The 21,303-nt window shown below is 41.8% G+C and overlaps 1 protein-coding gene across 1 annotated transcript; it reads right to left on the reverse strand.

Moving 5' to 3' along the window:
- Positions 1–294: 294 nt before the first annotated feature.
- On the reverse strand, positions 295–20,343 carry LOC126419918 (prisilkin-39-like). The gene is made up of 3 exons (XM_050087199.1): positions 20,292–20,343; positions 11,428–11,629; positions 295–517 (listed from the first exon to the last, which is right to left on the reverse strand). The coding sequence occupies exons 1-3, from the start codon at positions 20,307–20,309 to the stop codon at positions 360–362; spliced, it is 378 nt and encodes a 125-aa protein (XP_049943156.1). The 5' UTR covers positions 20,310–20,343; the 3' UTR covers positions 295–359.
- Between the last annotated feature and the right edge of the window lie 960 nt (positions 20,344–21,303).

The raw sequence follows: 21,303 nt of genomic DNA on the forward strand, positions 1-21,303 counted from the left end.
TATTAGCGTATTTAATGGTCTTACACGACGATTATGGAATGAAAGTAACCTTTTGTTTGTTGAACGTGTATTCCTGCCTCTCTTCATGCGAAGTATAAGCTGCAAAACTAGATTAATTTTGTAATACTTCATAGTCAATTGAAAGGTAATTTTCTTTATCCTACTTTAACTGCTGTAATAACTAACAATAACAGGTTAATTTTCATATTTTAAGTGAAACAAATATCAGATTCTGTGATTTAATTTATTGATCTATAATATTACACAAATGGCCTGTATAACATTTCACTCGTTAAGAGGCTGCAGTTGGCTGACATGTGTAAGCACTTTACAGGCACAGTAACACTCCAGTGGTCATTTCACAAGTAATATCTACCATAGCCACCATAGCCACGATAGCCACCGTATCCACCATATCCATCATAACCACCATAGCCACCGTAGGACCCATATCCACCATAGATACCGTAGTCGTAGTCTCTCAGTCCATCATAGCGCCCATAGTACCTCGGATAGTCTGCAACACAAACACGATACTGGAGAGCGGTGGACATTCACATGATAACAAAAATCATATTCCCTTTGGTTGTAGACCACAGGAATAAAAGTTGACTGTTACACATTTGTTATAAGTTGGAGGACATAAAGTTTTTCATAGTCTATCGTTTTAGGTAAACCCTGATTTGGGGCCAAACAAATGGCCACTATCGATACTTTCGCCATGCAGTGTTTGTAATTTAATATTCACAACTTACACTGTCCTTTTATTATTATTGTTACCAGTATTACTATTTATATTATTACTGCAGTAAAGTGGTAGCAGTTTGCAGTCAGTTGATGGCATAACATGGCTCCTGCTCGTTAAGTAATAATATATGATGTAAGCACAAATATAAACAAACAACAGTAATTGTTGCCAGCTGTTTTGTGTAAATTCCAAATTTACTTACTAGCATAAGAGTGCTATCATTTCAACCTCCTATATAGGGAGAATATAACATAACGTATTATAAGTACTACATAATATATTTATTATATGTGTAAAATGAAACATGCGTCATAAATTATAGGGAGAATATAACATAACGTATTATAAGTACTACATAATATATTTATTATATGTGTAAAAAGAAACATGCGTCATAAATTAAAGAAGCAAAACGCTAATGGCCAAAAAACAAACTACCTTTCATTTACATAAATGGGACATACCTCCATGAATAAAATTTTGGTTTCGTATTTTTTTAACTGCGTCTTCAGGTTTATAGGTAAATAAGTTATCAATTTCCAATTTCAAATCAACGAAGTTTAAGTATTTGTTAGGAACGTACATCCCACATAAGAGTTTGGTGATCTTTAGATTTTTACTACAGTCAACAAAAACCATAATCCGTTGTTGCTGCTCTCAATATTTGAACGCCAGCACACTTCCTGTCTTCTGCCACTCATTCGTTAGCAAGTTAACTGGTAGACTATATACGTTTCTAGCATCTGCTTCTTAGTTTTCAATTCACTCAATTTGTGACATCATTCAGTAGCACAACATATCAGACGTTCTTTTCTAGAGTTTTCTCATAGTCCACGTTCTGTTCATTTTTTGCTTATACCAACGTATGTTGTATTACGATAATTATGTATAGTATTGATTACTAAATGGAAAAAGTGTTTCACTTCTATAATTGTATCTGACAGTTTTAATTTTGAGAATTTACCTGCTCACGTAACTACCACTCACGACGATCACGAGGACTTTCATCTTTGTTTGTTCACTGTTGGCTCATCTACTGACCTAAATAGCACACGCATTTCAAGGAACAGTTCATATAAATATTTTCTACTTGTTGTCTAGGTGAGGGGCGCTCAACGGTGAGGTTGTCAGCGTTCTACTTGTTGTCTGTAAGTCTACGCCATCAACGAACTTTTGTAGTGCTACCTGCATGTTGTCCTGAATTAAATTCGTTCAACGGCTGACGTAAATAGCCCACGCATTTCAAGGAACAGTTCATATAAATATTTTCTATTTGTTGTGTAGATGAGGAGCGGTCAACGACGAGACTGTCAGTGTTTTACTTGTTGTCTAAAAGTCTGCGACCTCAGCGAACTTTTGTGGTGCTTTTTACAGGTTGTCCAGAATTAAAGTTCCAGTGGCAAAACGCTGTAGAAATAGGATCGCTGTTCAGAATGATGTCAAATTTGAATATTATATTACTGACGCTGGGGGAAACGTCATGGAAAAAATCAGGAATATTTTACGAATAGATGGTGCTATGAGCTTCAGAATATGCATACGAAAAGACATACGGGTGTTTTTCAATTTGCATCCGACATTCCCAACGTGACTGACTCCATAGAAGATCCCGCGCTACTGGTAAAGCTCTTTTACAAGAATGATGACTGTGCGCCAGTATCCCTGCAGTTTATCCGACCACTGAAGGGTGTGAAAAAGGGCATTGGTCCGACGTGTCGTAAGGGTCTGGAGAAAATGGTTACAAAATTGGAATAGACAGGTTCTTGCGAAAGGCAATGTGGTAGATGGAGGGAAGCACTCGATCTGACATCTGTCGAAGGTATGGGTACAGCACTGCAGGATGGATCGAGAGGTGGCGTGCGAACTTACAGAGGACGGGTAATTTCCCTAAAATTGTACAAGTCTGTGAGCACGCTGCATAAAAGTCTACGAAACATCTAGCACTGTTATCCATACAAAATCACCCATGTTCAAGGGTTGTACCCTGTTGACCTGTCAGCAATACAAACGTTCGCTCTGGATTTTCTGGCTCACAAGGAAGGGAACAATGAATGAACATGGAACATCCTGTGGACAGACGAAGCCCATTTCTATCTTCAAAGACATGTCAACAGGCAGAACTGCACAACATGGGTCACGGAAAATCGTATATCAACTGGTACCACTTCATTCTGAAAAGGTGACTGTGTGGTGTGGGTTGATGCCATCATTTATCTTAGTGCAGTATTATTTTCTAGGAGATGTGTCCTGCGGGTCCAATTACCCGTAAACGAAAAAGCGTACCAACGTCATGTGGGGGTAGGATACTTTTTATGCAAGATGGCGCTTCTTCGCACATTGCACAGCCGTTTTACTACCTACAGAAATGCTAGAATTATAAGCCATCATTTCGCTATACCCTTGCCGTCCAGATCACCTGGTCTTAATCCGTCCGATTTCTCGCCGTGAGCTTATCTGAAAGATGTGTTCAGTGCTCAGGTTACGAGCGTAGCTTAACAGAGGCACGCATTACGCAAAACATTTCGGACGTGATTCCCAAGACGCTTGTACGTGTCGTGCGACATGTGTCAGGAAATGGTGGACAGAATGTTGGACATGCCTTAACCAGTGTCACGACAATTACAAAATGATGTCATTTTGCTTTTTATGTGGTTTTTGGTAGCAGACAAATTACAAATCGATATCATTTTGCTTTTTATGCTGTTTTTAGCTTCAGGGCAGTTGGAAACCAATTTTTCGCATCGGGTGTGGTGCGACCATGCCGTGATGTGTAGGCTCACCTGACTGATAGTGTCACGACCGTTGACTGCCGAACTTGTGCAGTCATGCACATTGAACGATACACATGGTGTAATGTGGAATTCAAACCATAGCTGACATATTGCGATTCATCTGCTTTCTGTAGCCGACTTCATTTAGATTAAGATGCTTAGATCACCTGCTGTTGGTAAAATTTATAATACTTTGTGTTTTCTTCTGTGGCGTTTCCTCTTGCGTCTATAACATGCTATTCAAATTTGACGTCCTCCTGAGCATTGGCTCTCTTTCTATAGCGTTTTTTAACTGGAACTTTAATCATGGGCCCCCTATGTTCCCATTCCACTTTCATCCTTCTTCTGAAATTCTTTCACATTATTTGTTGCACCTTCGAAGTATATATCTTAAATAATATTCGGCATAGTGAGATCGTGCGTTACCTACAAAGTGGCATTGATTTTATAATTTCATAACTTCAGTAGGTTTGTAGATTGTTAAACTATTTCTTCATATCCTCTCATTAAGTCGTGGTGTGGTTTGTCTTATACTACCTTACTTTTTGCTAAGGCTTTCTCTAGGTCCTTGCACTGAGGGTATCATTATTTATCTTTATTGTTCCTCCCATTGCTTTCGTAGAGTCAGAATACATCATTTGGGACTTTAATTTTTTCTGAAATCGAATTACTCTTCGGCAAGCAAATACACTCCTGGAAATGGAAAAAAGAACACATTGACACCGGTGTGTCAGACCCACCATACTTGCTCCGGACACTGCGAGAGGGCTGTACAAGCAATGATCACACGCACGGCACAGCGGACACACGAGGAACCGCGGTGTTGGCCGTCGAATGGCGCTAGCTGCGCAGCATTTGTGCACAGCCGCCGTCAGTGTCAGCCAGTTTGCCGTGGCATACGGAGCTCCATCGCAGTCTTTAACACTGGTAGCATGCCGCGACAGCGTGGACGTGAACCGTATGTGCAGTTGACGGACTTTGAGCGAAGGCGTATAGTGGGCATGCGGGAGGCCGGGTGGACGTACCGCCGAATTGCTCAACACGTGGGGCGTGAGGTCTCCACAGTACATCGATGTTGTCGCCAGTGGTCGGCGGAAGGTGCACGTGCCCGTCGACCTGGGACCAGCCGCAGCGACGCACCGATGCACGCTAAGACCGTAGGATCCTACGCAGTGCCGTAGGGGACCGCACCGCCACTTCCCAGCAAATTAGGGACACTGTTGCTCCTGGGGTATCGGCGAGGACCATTCGCAACCGTCTCCATGAAGCTGGGCTATGGTCCCGCACACCGTTAGGCCGTCTTCCACTCACGCCCCAACATCGTGCAGCCCGCCTCCAGTGGTGTCGCGACAGGCGTGAATGGAGGGACGAATGGAGACGTGTCGTCTTCAGCGATGAGAGTCGCTTCTGCCTTGGTGCCAATGATGGTCGTATGCGTGTTTGGCGCCGTGCAGGTGAGCGCCACAATCAGGACTGCATACGACCAAGGCACACAGGGCCAACACCCGGCATCATGGTGTGGGGAGCGATCTCCTACACTGGCCGTACACCACTGGTGATCGTCGAGGGGACACTGAATAGTGCACGGTACATCCAAACCGTCATCGAACCCATCGTTCTACCATTCCTAGACCGGCAAGGGAACTTGCTGTTCCAACAGGACAATGCACGTCCGCATGTATCCCGTGCCACCCAACGTGCTCTAGAAGGTGTAAGTCAACTACCCTGGCCAGCAAGATCTCCGGATCTGTCCCCCATTGAGCATGTTTGGGACTGGATGAAGCGTCGTCTCACGCGGTCTGCACGTCCAGCACGAACGCTGGTCCAACTGAGGCGCCAGGTGGAAATGGCATGGCAAGCCGTTCCACAGGACTACATCCAGCATCTCTACGATCGTCTCCATGGGAGAATAGCAGCCTGCATTGCTGCGAAAGGTGGATATACACTGTACTAGTGCCGACATTGTGCATGCTCTGTTGCCTGTGTCTATGTGCCTGTGGTTCTGTCAGTGTGATCATGTGATGTATCTGACCCCAGGAATGTGTCAATAAAGTTTCCCCTTCCTGGGACAATGAATTCACGGTGTTCTTATTTCAATTTCCAGGAGTGTATTTAGTTATTACAAGCATCAGTGCCAGTCTGATAACACATTTGTGAGCATATGCCTTCATCAGTATTGTAATTATAGTTTCCTGAGACTATAAGTCCTCTATTGAGTATATTATTAACATCAAGTCACACAGGTTACTAGTTCCATTACATTCAATAATTATAGTGTCTCACGAGGTACGTCCTCAGCTGTTATTGAGTTGTTTGAGGTCAGATGCAACAGTGCTCTGGCAAACTGTGTACAGATGTATGGATTACCTACGTATGCCTTCCACTTGTGCACACTTCTATCCCCTTTTTAATTTTGGACAGATCTTTTCACCGTAGAGATTCCCAATATAATCATGTAACCAATATTCTATTTTGCTACTTATACGTTCTGTTCAGCCTGTATTTTATTGCACCTAGGCATCTATATCTTTACTCCACGAAACAAGCAACGGAGCATATCATTAGTCTACTATTTTACCAATTTTTACTCCATTTGTAGGGTATATGATATGTGCGAGTTGATATGAACCAGAATTTCTCTTATTCTATCGAATGCCCTAACGAAGGGGAGGAACTAATAGGTTTCTTGTCGTGACTTAGAGGATACGCTATTGAAAGGTTAAGAGCGGATCATTACGTGACGCACAATGCCTTTCTCGTATACATGTTGGCAACGATGAAACGGAAATTATTGAATTATTCGGAGTAATTGTTATTTGGTGGAATTGTTTATGTCCAGCTCTAGCCTAGTGATGTTCGTAGCTCTCTTCCTGTATGTGCTTAGCCTTCTTCCGAATTACGTAATTCTAGACGACTATTCCTTCCTCCTTCAGCAAAACATTGGAGTGAATTGTGTCCCTGTATCATTACCTATTTAGTCTCTTTCAAGAATCGTACCTAAAAGTCAGAAGTGAGTCTATAATGTAAGTTCATACAAGGAAGGAAAAACTGCTATCCATCAGCGATCCTCGCTCATCTATTGTGTGAAGTTTCTTGTACCCAGAAAACGATTCAGTCATATTTACCATGACTATATCCTTTACTTTATACAAATCGTTAAAACTTGTAACACAAAGGTTGCTTCCTAACAATGGTCTTTCAGAGAACGCTAGCGTCATAGTTCAGATGAATCGGAAACGTTGCCTAGTAAGTTGCCTAGGGTAAATTTCAATTTTTGCTGTGAAGTTGAGAAAACTGGCATATTAACGTAAATATTAACGTAAATCCTCTTGCCACACAGTGTTTAATACTAGCAGCTTATCGGAAAACCATCAATATGAATTTCAGACTACAACACGCGACTCTTAAACCTTGTTTAGAAAACCAAGTCCTAAATTAATAACAACGAGAAAATGGCAAACTGTCACATCTGAGGCACAGGGTGGAGATACATGATATTGCGCCGACTTACAAACCAGACTCCTTCTCGTGAATTCCACAAGGGCAGATATCGTTCACAGATTCGGATGGGATAGGGAATACCCTTCTCTTACCAGGTACTGATCACAGCTGATGCTAATAATCAGACAGAATATAATTTTTAAAACTGGTCATTGTAGTCGCATTTGAGATTTTGTAGTAACATAAGGATTTTCTACGGAAAGTAGATATTTTCGTGAGTGAAGGACAATAAAAAGTAGCCCCCTTCTTGCAGCGCAAAACGAACACAAATTTACCAAAAAAAATAAACTTTTCAAAGGATCGTTCAGATGAGTCTGGCTGAAACTATAGTGCAGTAGCCAATAGCTATAGTAATAATTTCACCAGCAGTAAAAAGTCATAGATAGAAACTGCTGAATTTTAGATAGCATTAGTTTTTGTCGAAATTAGTTATAAATTATTAAAAATAGGAAAGACTCAACATAGCAACAGCATTGTGAATGATAAATTACATGCTTGCTGCAAATCTGAACTTTCTGTCTTTATTCCCTGCCACTCAAAAAAGTAATAATTCTAGTTATATTTAAATTTCTTGAAAATTTGCAAATATTTCTTTCATGTGGCACACCTTAGTGACAGTAGTGTTACAACAAAACTAACTGTTAATGCTCTTGAATCATTGCGCAGTCAAGATGAAGTCATGTTGTTGCACTGACCATGGACGGAACGAAGGAATACCTTTTCTCGTTATGAAAACCTTTCGGCGGCGAGGATAAAATACAGATCGCTTTGTTAATATCAGAGATGGAGGAAGAGGAGGCAATGGGTTCCCGAATGACGAGTATTACTCAAGAAGGGTTTGAGAAAGGGCCCATTAACCTACGTCTAGCACTTACTATCTCTAAAATCAGATTTATCTCGTCGTTCTAGTTTATTTAGCTTTTGATGGGTGCCACATGTTAATTCCTTGCTCGCAAAGATTCCAGCGATTGGTAAGTAATACAACAAAGAAATAAAATTGCTCTTCTCGTCTCATATTTATTTCTGTAGTAATGATTTTGATTATTATTTTTAATCACAAAATATTTTTAATCACAAAATATATTAGTGGAATTTCTGAACTTATTTTAGTTTTTCATTATTACCTTTTTAGCGAAAGAAATGCTACCAGAAATAAGATATCATTTTCGGCATAATAATAGTCTTTCTTTTTATTGAAGCAGATATTAATAATTTCGCACAAACGATGAGCTGAATGCATCCGACAATTAGTTTTACATTAAATCAGCGTTGCCATTATTTTTTGTGATAGGAATCAATTTGTGATCATTACAGATCATTGATATCCCGTGATACATTCTTTGTCTACTTCAAATTTCGCATACTTGGCAATCTTTTTCATAACAATTCCTACGAGAGCCATAAATCTGTATTATTATGACGACATTTTTGCAGTCAGGTTGTAATATCTATTAAGAACTCTTCTTATTTACATCAAATGCACAATTATTTTCTGCCTATACAGTAACTTTAAATGGTTTACACATTTTGATCTGCATGTAGTTGTTATAAAACATGAGTGACAGTTAAGCTCAGATGCTATAGTATTATGAAACACCATGTACAGCGTACCTAACAGCAAGTGTCACTAACTTGAAAATCGAGCTCAACGATGTACTAGCTTTCATGACTGTGTATAGAAAATGGCTATATAAGACGAAACTAAGAGCACATTGGAAAAAGGATTGATCACCTACAGTCTACAGAAGACATCACGGTAACACTGAGTAGCTTCACCTCTAGCCTCAATTTGGTGAGCAAGATAATCCACAAATTTCTTCAGGTTTGTCATATCCAGCTGAAGCTACTGGTTCAAAATTGCTTCCCATAGACAACACAGCTGCCAAGTTGCACGGGTGTTTACTCCTACGTTTCACCGTCTGTACCAAATTGTTCCACATGATTTCTATGGGACTGAGACGGGCGATAGGGTGCCTCTGTGTTTGTCAAACCAGAAACCTATGTGTACCGCCCTGCGAGTACACCTGTTCTCATTTTGGAAGAAGTTTGTGTCCATATCATACTCATCATGAAACTGTACAGGGTAGGGCAACACGTTGTCTCTGAGAATGTGGTAATAAATATCCTGGTTCATGTTCAGAGTGAGTAGCATGTACCAAAGCCATGATACGAAACATATAGAACCAAATCCGTTCTGAACTGCAATCTCCACACGTTGCGGGCTAAACACCTCACGGGTCCGCCAGTGTAATTGTAACCCTGCATCATGTGAAAACTACCTGTTGAATGACACTACACGTCTCTAGCCAGCCAGAAATACCCCGACTCCAACTGCATGTCGCATCTACTCCTCACAGTTCGCTCGAAAACTGACTGAGTTGGAGCTGAAGTCACTGATAGCAGACATCACAGTTGCATTTGATACTGACTGGGATTGATAAAGCGTGACAATCGCTTCCAGGACCTGTTGGTTACGATGTTTCAATGAACACTAATCTCTGTCGTGTTAACTTTCTGCGAGTGCTTCACCATTCCTTGTAGACATGTGTGACAGGCTGCATTGATACAACAAAAAAACGGACAATTTCATTCACGATGTGCTAATGGGCATCCCGACACGCGATAGCTCTTTGCTAACATTATGTCACGTCTCGAAGTGTACCAATCTTTCTGCACTGGTTCCATAGAAACGACTGCAACATACAGACATCAAAAAAAGTTTTGCATCACCCCGGTTACCAGAACTTCCGAAGATAGACGCTGACTTCGGATATTATATCACAGACACAGTCCCTTTGACTGTTCAAATATGTCACTAAACGCACCCAAAGATGTAAACAACCATGCATCAGCAGCGCCTATTAGACGGAGGGGGTCCGACAGCCGATCAGTTATAGTTATTCCACGAGGAAGGAGGTATTTGGCTCGTGTTATCTGTAGTTCAGCTATGCCTAGACGGTCAATACCGCGGTTTGATCGCGTCTGCATTGCTACTTTCTGGCAGGAAGGGCTGTCAATAAGGGAAGTGTCCAGGCGTCTCGGAGTGAACCAAAGTGATGTTGTACAGACGTGGAGGAGATACGGAGAGACCGGAACTGTCGATGACATACCTCGCTCAGGCCGCCAAAGGGCTACTACTGCAGTGGATGACAGCTACCTACGGATTAAGGCTGGTGGAACCTTGACAGCAATTCCATCATGTTGAATAATGCTTTTCGTGCACCCACAAGACGTAGTATTACGACCTAAACTGTGTGCAATAGGCTGCATGATGCGCAACTTCATCCCCAATGTCCATGGCGAGGTTCATCTTTACAACTGCGACACCATGCAGCGTGGTACAGATGGGCCCAACAACATGCTGAAGGGTCCACTCAGGATTGGCATCACGTTTCTTCACCGATGAGTGCCTTCAAGCAGACAATCGTCGTAGACGTGTTTGGAGGTAACCCGGTCGGGCTGAACAGTCCAGCAAGTGCAGCAAGGTGGAGGTTCCCTGCTGTTTTAGGATGACATTATGCGGGACCGACGTATGCCGTTAGTGGTCATGGAATGCGCCGTAACGGCTGTACGGTATGTGAATGCCGTCCTCCTACCAATAGAGCAACCATATCGGCAGCGTATTGGAGAGGCGTTCGTGTTCATGGGCGACAGTTCGCGTCCCTATCGTGCACATCTTGTGAATGACTTCATCAGAATAACGACATCGCTCGACTGGAGTGGCCAGCATGCTCTCCAGACATGAATCCTATCTAACATACCTGAGATAGATTGAAAATGGCTGTTTATGGACGACGTCACCCATCAACCACTCTGAGGGATCTACGCCGAATCGCCGTTGAGGAGTCGAACAATCTGGACCAACAGTGCCTTGATGAACTTGTGGATAGTATGCCACGACGAATAAAGGCATGCATCAATGCAAGAGGACGTGCTATTGGTTGTTAGAGGTAACTGTGTATAGCAATCTGGAACACCAATTCTGAAGGTCTCGCTGTGTGGTGGTACAACATGAAATGTGTGGTTTTCATGGGCAATACAAAGGGTGGAAATGATGTTATTTCTATTCCAATTTTCTGTACATGTTCTGGAACTCTCGGAACCTGGGTGATGCAAAACCTTTTTGATGTGTGTACACACCGCTTCACTGCAACGACTCGCATAATCTCTTGGATACCAGTTCTACCCCGTGTTCTAATGCGAGCAGTGTACTCTTTTCAGCGGATGATGAATATTTTGTCCGGTGTGGTTAAGTAGCTGTATATGACGTCACCAAGAAGACGTCTTAACAGCTATTGCCGTCCGCGTGTGAACATGTAATCTTAATGAGTGATTTTGGAAGCTAATTGCTAACCTACAGACCAGGCCGGTATTCTTGCTTTAGAAATACACTAGTCAGTAACTCACCTGCTGGAAGGTACGGCTGCGATGCATACGGGTATCTGTAGACGGAGCTGAAGGAGTGAGCGTAGAGTGGCCGGCGGTAGACGTAGCGCGCGGGCTGGCGGTAGGTGTAGTCGTAGTCGTAGTCGTAGCTGTCGTAGTAGGGCCTGGGCGCCAGCGAGGCGGCCGCGCCCGCGGCCAGCCACGCCAGCAGCACAGCCGTGCACTACACAGGTACAGACGGAGAGTGGGAATCACCATCCACCACATCGCAATCACCACCAGAGCACGCGTCACTGCTGAGAAAATCAGAGCGGCATTGAATGCCCATGTTTATTGCATGTGAGACAACAGAATGATTGAACTGCATCAAAATAAAATCGCAAGTTCTATTACTTTTCAAATTTTTTTGCCCAGTCTTACGAAAATATCTTAATAGTGTAACTGGTTTCAACCAGCTAGTGCTCATCCTTACTTATTTTTGCACCCTTTCTACATAGGCCATTATCAATTATTTTGCAGCCAAAATAACAACATTTATTTATCACTTTAGTTTCGTATTAACTAATCTAACTCCCTTACTTATTACTTCTTCAATAAGTTTCCTTTAATTTACGTGTATGGTCACAATCTTTTCTGTTTAATAGATTACTGGTTTCGGTCTTTAATGACCATCATCAGATCTGTCTCATAAAAACAAAGTCCTAATGAACTGCAGCCATAGTGGCATAGTCAACTGTTAAATGCGGAATCAGCACCAGCATCGTCAAATACATATAAATCACATCACATGCACGAGTCATGTTGTCAGTTTCGCTGATGTGATTTATATGGGAAACTTATTACATATACGGGGCGCTGTGTTTTTTCGCGACGATGTCGCATCTTGTGATATTACTTCTTTGTCAGTACTCATTCTCTTCAGTTCATCTTCGAAGTTCTTTGCCGTCTCTGGCAGTCATTGGCAAAGCCCTAAGTCTCAATTACTTCTCTCTCAACTTTAAGCTCCTTTCCAAATTTCTCCTTGTGGTTCTCGACAACTTGCTTAATGTATGATAGGGATACAATATAACCTAGAGTCACACTCTTCTCAACCATTCCTTCCCTTGCATGTCTTTCTAATCTTATGACTACAGTCTAGTGACTTTATAAGTAGTAGATAATCTTACCTGTATCTGTTATTCGTGCTACCTTCATAATTTTAACAAGTGTAATTCAGTCAGGATTGCCAAAAGTTTTTTTCTGAAACTACAATTCCTATAAACATAGGTTTACCTTCTACTAAGACATCAGAGGGTCAGTACTGCAGCACATGTTCCTAATTATCTCGGGAAACGAAAGTGACATTCCCAGAGATCGGCTTATGCCAATCTTTCCATTCTTCTAAAAGTAGTTCATGTCACTATTTTGCAACCATAACTTACTTAAATGATCGTGAGATAATATTCCCAATTATTAGCAATTCCATTCAACTATAACTATTACATTCTTATCTTTTTGTTTTAGAGACCTGTCTTACACAGTCTCATCTTTGCCACTGACATAGGAGACATAAAAAGGAAACAAAACGACATAGAAACCGACAAACACACTCAAACACAAAAATAAGCCGAAACACATGTACTAATTCTACCAACACTACACAAACTTCACAGACGGCAAACTTGATGACGAACCAACACAGTCATTAGAGAGCGATTTAAAAAAAGGCCGAACTCCACAGTAAATGAATATTACATCGCATAGAAAATCTAATTATTGAAAGTAAGAACATACTGTCTCAGGAAAAGAGAAAGGATTCAAACACCATAAACATAAATCTAACAATGTAATTATTAGGAAAAGTTATTTAAAACACCATAGATGTAAGTTAAGAACACATTAAAACAAAAGATATCCACAATATGTAAAACTCTACAAACTGTTAGAGGAAAAACATGCAGAAAAACACACTCACACCAAAGATGCACCAGGGGAATACAGTGGTTCTAGTGAGTAAACAACGGTACATTGAAAAAAAAGCAGAGAAAAATTCATTGCACAGAATGAAATAACAAAAAGTAAGTAAAATCCGACAAAACGTACTTCGTGACAGTCAAAGAGCTCACATATGCAGCATAAAACTTAGTGCTCCGAAAGTACCTAAAAATTTACAAAATGAGCACACCCATGAGAGGGGGCAAAATTACAGAAAAGCTTGCACATACACACTTGCTCCACATACTTTAGACATTCACTCAACAGTCCTAAATACAGAATAAAGAATCTGTAAAGTACGGAGGAACTAAAAACCACATGAAAGATATATTCTGCATATAGCAATGTAGTTCTCGTCTCATGTAAAAGACTTCTGTTACACAACTCGACTCAAACAAAAAATTACGAAAGAGATAATGACTTAGTTTATCACATTCAGTTATCACAGGAACGCACCTCAGAAATAAATCTGAAAGTAATAAATATTTCTAATTGTAAGAAGAAGAATTGTTAATGGGGGACATTTCAGGAGATTTAGTAGATATATTCATGAAAAAGAAGAGTAAAATATGTTTCAGAAAACATTTTCACGAATATGTACCCTAGAATGCTAATATAAATACATGGATGACATCCTCTGCCCGATAGATGAACGTTTTGAAGATGTGTGCAAAGTCTTGGCTCCACACCTTGACTACTCAACAAAAAAAACGACTGTTGCTACTTGACAGAAGTACAGATCGGGAATTTTCTGGGAAAAATCATGAAGAGTGGCGATACCAGCAGAACGACAAAGCTCAGAAATTCGAATGAAATGTCAAATGTTTAATGACATAACAGACATTGAACACAATGTGACGCGCGAGTTGAACATCCGAAGAAAGATTTTTCTGGCAGGTTTCCAAGATTTTATAAACGTTCTGTTCATTGCACTCAAGTGGTGGGAGACTGCGTAGAACACCTGAAACATTAAAACCATCATCTTAACATTTTTTAACAGTTTTTCATTAATCCAGTCTTAAAACGTTTTGGGCTGACGAGCTTCATAGCGTGAAATGAAAATTGCGGAATTCAACTTTGCCTTCTCTATTACTAACTTGCCATCCTGTCCTGTGGGTCATAAAACATTAAAAAGTACCATTTCGTTGGACTGGCGTGAAATTATTTTTATTTTTAAGAAAATGAGTTTGATGGGAAGCAACGTTAAAAGATGTAACGGGGAGGAAAAGAATAAGAATGGTGACATAGATAATTGAATGTTGCTGAAACCAAACCCAAACATACTACTATGTATCCCCAAGAACATAGAACTTCATAAAACAGTAAATTATTCAACAAATACCTGGTTTTGGAATCACAGGACCAAACATCGATTAAAATGTTGTACATGTGAAACATTGCTGTATGACTGTTATCAGACTATCATTGGCTTTATTATATAATAAAACTGTAGGTTCTCATAACGAAATATACTTTCCACCTCGAGCTGAGGCTTGAAGGAATGACGAAATGCGTTAGCAAAATGCATTCCCGTTGGAGATTTTCAAAATAACTTAAAATCCTCTAATGGTTGCTGGATATATTTATCAATACATCATTTTACTCAGTTAACGTTTGAACTATTCACTACTAAAGAGACGTATTCGTAATTATGAAACTGATAAACAATAGCCATTTTTCACCAATTTGTGACGCTCGTATGGAAAGACTTCCCTGCACGAATATTCAATGCCATACCCTCAATAGTGAAACAGCAGTCTCAGTCGTATAGGCTCCAAAAATAGGGACATGCTGATAGCCAACTGCTTCTGTACACAGAACTGATGAACATAGTGTCAGCTTTAAGTAAAACTACTCATGAAACGTGTGAATACAAAAACGTGGGTAACTTGCGGTCTTATACGTTTTCACAATGTAACTATTCGTATCCATTTAACAGGATATTTATATTCCTTTGCTAAAAAAATGTTCAAATGTGTGTGAAATCTTATGGGACTTAACTGCTAAGGTCATCAGTCCCTAAGCTTACACACTACTTAACCTAAATTATCCTAAGGACAAACACACACACCCATGCCCGAGGGAGGACTCGAACCTCCGCCGGGACCAGCCGCACAGTCCATGACCGCAGCACCCTAGATCGTTCGGCTAACCCCTCGCGGCTATATGCCTTTGTCTGAGCTCAAAGTCACGTAAAGATCGATAAGATGCTGGAATGTTGACTAGTTATTGAAGACAACAACGTCTGACATAGTACAAGCACAACTCTAGCATCTCTGTAACAGAAGGAAACCTCTTCGACGTGATAGATGGTGAGTGTGCAAATAGCTGCGCATCATACATATTGTGCCTCTTTTTTAAAGTCAACGGGCTTATTTAATACCTTCCCTCCGTATGTTAATTTTCTGATTATGCGTTCACTTACATCCGTTTCACAACCTTCCAGTACTTTCTCTGGCCGTATACTTTTCTACCTGTAAGGCTTCTTCTAGTACGAAATGAAAATATTGCTAGCTACCTTAGGAGTCGTTACACTGAAATGTCATCTTTCCGATACGGGTTAGACTTCTTATTTCTCCTACGGATCTAGTATCTCTTCAATTACTATTCCAATTTCTCCATTGGAATCCTACCACTTCCTCCCTCTTTGGCTTTCGCACAGGCAACATTACACTTCCGTACAACATAGTGCTCCAGGTCAGCACAATCCGAAATATTTCCCTCAGTTTCTTGTTAACATTCGTTATCAACAGTGGTCTTCCTTTTAAGAAAGATTTTCTCACCTACATAAATGTTTTTCTGATAGGGGCTTACTTCACCTGCTTCCGCTAATCATGCTTACTTGTTAATAAAGAAGGCAGTAATACTGATGAAAAACAAAATAGTGCAAATGGCTCTAAGCACTATGGGACTTAACATCTGAGGTCATCAGTCCCCTAGACTTAGAACTACTTAAACCTAACTAGCCTAAGGACGTCACACACGTCCATGACCGACGCAGGATTCTAACCTGCGACCGTAGCAGCAGCGGGGTCCGGCCTGAAGCGCTTAGACCCGCTCGGTCACAGCGGCCGACTAATACTGATGAAGAGAATGTGAACACTTCAGTGGTTACTGACGCTATTTCTAGATTCTTCGTTTCCAAACTGTTTCGTAACTGAGGACTTATTCCTTTCTGACAACAACTAAGAAAAAGCATGTAAAGTCCAAAGGAAGATGAAACTAATAGAAATAGAATAACAACAGCGAATTTTTAAAAAATCTGATTTAGCCTATCATAAAAACTGAAAACTTAACTAGATTACAGTTAAAAGAAGACGATCGAACACAGCGTGAAGAACATTGTCAAGCTTCTGTTCCTCTGAAAAGGAAACGGCCGATTTCCTCTCCTCCATGCTTTTTCAACCTTGACTTCGAAAACGGAACGTCTAACTATAATCCTCCTCCTTTACTGTACGACGAGATTTTTCGATCTGTTCTTCAAGCCAAGGAAAACTTTTATGCACAATTCGTAAGTTAATTGGCGTTACATCACAGCTTGAAAACAGTTGGAAACACGATACAGATAAATCAATTTAGCACGGAAGTATAGGGGTACGGTCTCTGCTCAAGTTGTGAACCAAGTGCTACTTACAAACAGCCTTCTACACAGACCCAATTGGCAAATGGTAATTTCATATAATCACGAAAAACGGCGATGCACCCAGGAGACATGGTCGGATGTCAATGTAACTTTGTACACATACACAGATACACCGTCAGCGGCTATGTAAATGGTCAGTGACACAGTTATCTGCGACATTTAAAATGGCCACGATTGTACTATGGTGTTGTTCGTGTTCAGTTTTGTTACTAGGGCTGGTGACGGTACATGTTTCAATACCTATGATAATGAAACATGTACCCTCACAAAAAGAGAATCATCAAGGCTACAAGCATCAGAGATGAAATTCCTTAGATCGACCATCCAGAAGACCAAGAAGGACAAGTCAAGGAATGAGGAGGTGCGGAAAGAAGCCGGAATAAAGACATCCCTCTTAGATCGAATTGGCGCATCTAGATTTTGATGGTGCGGGCGTGTGATGAGAATGGAGCCAACTAGAACAGCAAAAATAAAATTGGAAAGACAGGTACATGGGAAAAGTCTTCAAGGAAGACCTCGAACCCGATGTATGGACTTGATTAAGACAGATCTAGTAACCTGAGGACGGACAGTGGATGATGTTCCTAGTGAACAGGTGTATTTGAACAGGACGAAGTGGAAGAGGCTCATTACCTGTACCCGGGGAAGTAGAACTATTAAATGATGATGACTAGGGCTCCTAAGGTATGTAAGGAGCTTGAACAGCGTCAGATGTTGAGTGATCACTTTGTCGGGCATGGATATGTCACGTACTCGTATGAGACAGTGTTATAAGCATGAGTCTGAAACCATCTGGGATTCCATTCGGCTGGCAAGTCAAATCTTGCAAGATCCGGATCTGTGGAACATTTGTATACGACAGTGGCCTGATATTGGGAGCAGGAATACTCATTGTCGAGATTCTGGTCAACCCTGTCTGACCACCACGAAGGAGGATCGCCATACAGTGCACCGAGTTCATCATGTGTGCGCCTGCCACAGGGGAACAAGTAACTGACTCCCTGCTACAATCTGTCTCATTCTACACTACTGCGAGGAGGCTAGCAACAACTGGACCAGGGAATTACTGACCCGTGTGTAGGCTGCCGTTAAAACCACAAGACAAACGGAGTCTGAAGTGGTGCAGTGATAGGGTAGCATGGACTGCTGCCGATTACCCCAAACTGTGTTCCGCAACGAATTGTGGCTCTACATTACCCCGGAGAACAATTGTCAGAGAATATGGCGGAGAACTGGGGAGAGGTCCCTTCTTCCAATGTTTTGGAGGAACACAGCAGTGTTACTCCTGACGTCATCGGGCGTGGATCAATAGGTTACGAATTCAAGTCGCGGTTGGTAGTGGTTACAGATACTCATAACTGTACGTCATTGATATCCTGGGCCTCACGTGTTACCTCTCATGCTCAACAGGACAATGCTGGTCCGCACATGAGGAGTGTCTCTATGAATTGTCTGCGTGGTGTAGAGTTTCTTCTGTGGCCAGCAGGACACCCAGATCTGTCCCGAATAGAACATATTTGGGACCACATGGAGCATTTGCCCTGTCCCCATTGTCCAGTACGTCAAGGACAAGTCACAATACTTTGGGCCAGCTTGCCTCAGCAGAGGACATAACGGCTTCATAACACCATTCCCGAGAGAATCAGTGCTTGTATCTAGACCAGAAGGGGAGGAACGTCATACAGATAAGCGAGCTCATACTGAAGTCATTCTTGCTGAATTTGACTCGAGTTTGTAATGACTGAAGTAACATCACATACCCCCTCAACCAGTGAAGTTTTATTTCATTTTTTCATCTCCTTTTGGATGTTCCACTTTTTCCTCTTGCAGTACATACAGGATTATTCAGAATTCATATTACAGACTACTAGGGGTTGTCGAGGGGATATAGTAGATGAAGATTTGATAAGGAACCCATGTCCGAAAATGTAATATAGGTCTTAGGGCCGGATCACTGTCAAATCTCCCGCTTCACGGTACGTACACAACCGAGAATAATAGCTCTGACCAGCGTCATGCAGGAGTGCACTGCGTGGGCAATGTTTCGAGTAGGTCTACTTGTCCTCACGTGAAGAACGATATCCTCGTCAAAGTCGAGAATGCAGCGCGTCCATGGAGCACCACAGTCAATCCTCCTAGTGGCGAACGTTCCAGTTTCTCGCAGCCGTTGTTGTAGTCGGACGAAGGTGTCACGTGATGTCTTCATCACAACAGGGACTGACAACAGCGCCCTCCTCTCAGCTTTTTTGCGTACCGTAAAGGGGAGGATTTGAAAGGGATTCAATCTTCAGACTTATTTTACATTAAAACAGTACACTTCCGGACATGAGTTCCTGATGAAAACCTCATCTAAAACCCTTAGAAGCCTGGAATAGGAATTTTAAGTCATCCTGTATATTTACTTCGAAGAAGAGGTCTATCTGCTACTTGACATACCTTAGGAGTGACACTCCAGAGAGAAGGGAGTTACCAGTAGTAAAACGAAACAGTTGTACCCGAAAGGAACCACAACGATTCACCGCTGAAAGACCTGAAGACAGGGAAGCTGACAAGAATGTAGGTACAGAGTTGTGGTAATCAACCGAGTTGTGGATTTCATTTTCAGGTGCTGCAGAGACACAGAATCGACAGCTCATCTGAACACTAGAATGAACACGAGTACTGCCATGGCGCTAAAATAACCTGAGACATCACAGAATGTGTCCGTTGGCAAAACTTAACTACCCCAAGCTACAACAAGTTCTTAGCTGGTTCAGGGGTGACTCTGGGAAAAGTTGTATTGAATGCACATTCACCTGCGTGTAAAGCATGTGCCACTCACTACATGTGAGATTAAGGTCTGTATCCAAGAAGAAGTCTAGAAACTGCAACTTGGGCCCTGACGTGAGCCGTGGCATGTTCTTATTGTGTAAGACAGTGCAGAAAATAACACAGAGGGGACGTTAGCATTCTGTTATCACGGCAGGGGAGGGGGCGAGAGGAGGGAGGGAGAGCGATTATTTGGACTGAATGGCGGCAACATACGACTAAGTGGCCCTAGAATATGATGTCATTCGTGTAGCCACAGGTTCCACAGTTGCCATTCTCTGAGCCTCTTAGATAAACAGCAGAGCAGACCGAAAATTTCCTTACCGTAAGTAGACAATTCAGTTAAATATTTGCTTGAATTAATTACGCTACCGATCACTTGTACTAGTCTACTTGATCTAGCAACTAACTTCTTCCATACTGACCATCACAGTCTGACTGTAAGTGATATGATACTCACGAGAACCCCTGAAGCCATGACGACCACAAGAGAATTCTTTCGCGAAAGAGGCGGGCAGCAGCCTATATACGGGTCACGGTAGCGCGCCCTTGATGGCGTTTTATAGCGACTTGTTAACAGCGACCGGATGCGAACCGCCACGCGCTGGGGGCGGCCTTCCTCGGAGAACAGCAGCTACCAGGGAACGCTCGCACACGGCCGCTCCACTGGGATGCTGCCAACGTAACAGCACAAGGCAGTACGTAAATCCACGTACACGCTTATGATGACGACCCTGCAAAGGAATCAGGAATGCCGGCTGCAGTCTGGAACCGCGAGACCGCTCTTTCGCAGGTTCGAATCCTGCCTTGGGCATGGATGTTTGTGATGTCCTTAGGTTAGTTAGGTTTAACTAGTTCTAAGTTCTAGGGGACTAATGACCTCAGCAGTTGAGTCCCATAATGCTCAGGGCCATTTGAAATTTTCGGAAACCAACAAAAACACAAAATATGTAGTAGCCAGGGATCTTACGTGAAAAAAATAGTACACTATAAAAATCATGTAGATTATACCTTAATTTTAGTCAAACGTGACACCTGTAACACCACTAACATCAAAAATTTGTTCGGTACTGTAAATAAGAAAATAAATTTCACCGCTGAACACCAGAAAAATGATAGCGTTAGTTTCGTAGATTTGTGCACAGAAAATGACAACAGGCACAATTTCAAGATATTTAGAAGAATTGCAGCTTCGAGCATCACATCTCCTGCTACATCACGTCACTCAGATATGCACAAGAAAACTGCATACAAAACGATGGCACACGCACGACAGAGAGAAGGAATTTGACATCTTAATGCAAGCTGCAATGATTTATGACATCCACAGCTCAATGGCAGACACATTGTGCAAACAAATTTCAAACAAGAAAGAAACTACTGGCTAATTGGTAGGAACAGAGCACCTCATGTGGTAGGTAACATGTCTGTAAAAATTGAAAGCCTGTTTACGTCACATAATGTGATTGCAG

The sequence above is a fragment of the Schistocerca serialis genome, chromosome 9 (assembly GCF_023864345.2).
Source record: "Schistocerca serialis cubense isolate TAMUIC-IGC-003099 chromosome 9, iqSchSeri2.2, whole genome shotgun sequence".
Classification (NCBI taxonomy): domain Eukaryota; kingdom Metazoa; phylum Arthropoda; class Insecta; order Orthoptera; family Acrididae; genus Schistocerca; species Schistocerca serialis.

Bases quoted from the DNA above. Each gene is read 5' to 3' on its own strand.
- LOC126419918 (XM_050087199.1), bottom strand. The intron at 518-11,427 runs GTGAGTTACTGA...TTTGTGTTGCAG, and splicing joins GCAGCCGTACCTTCCAGCAG to ACTATCCGAGGTACTATGGG.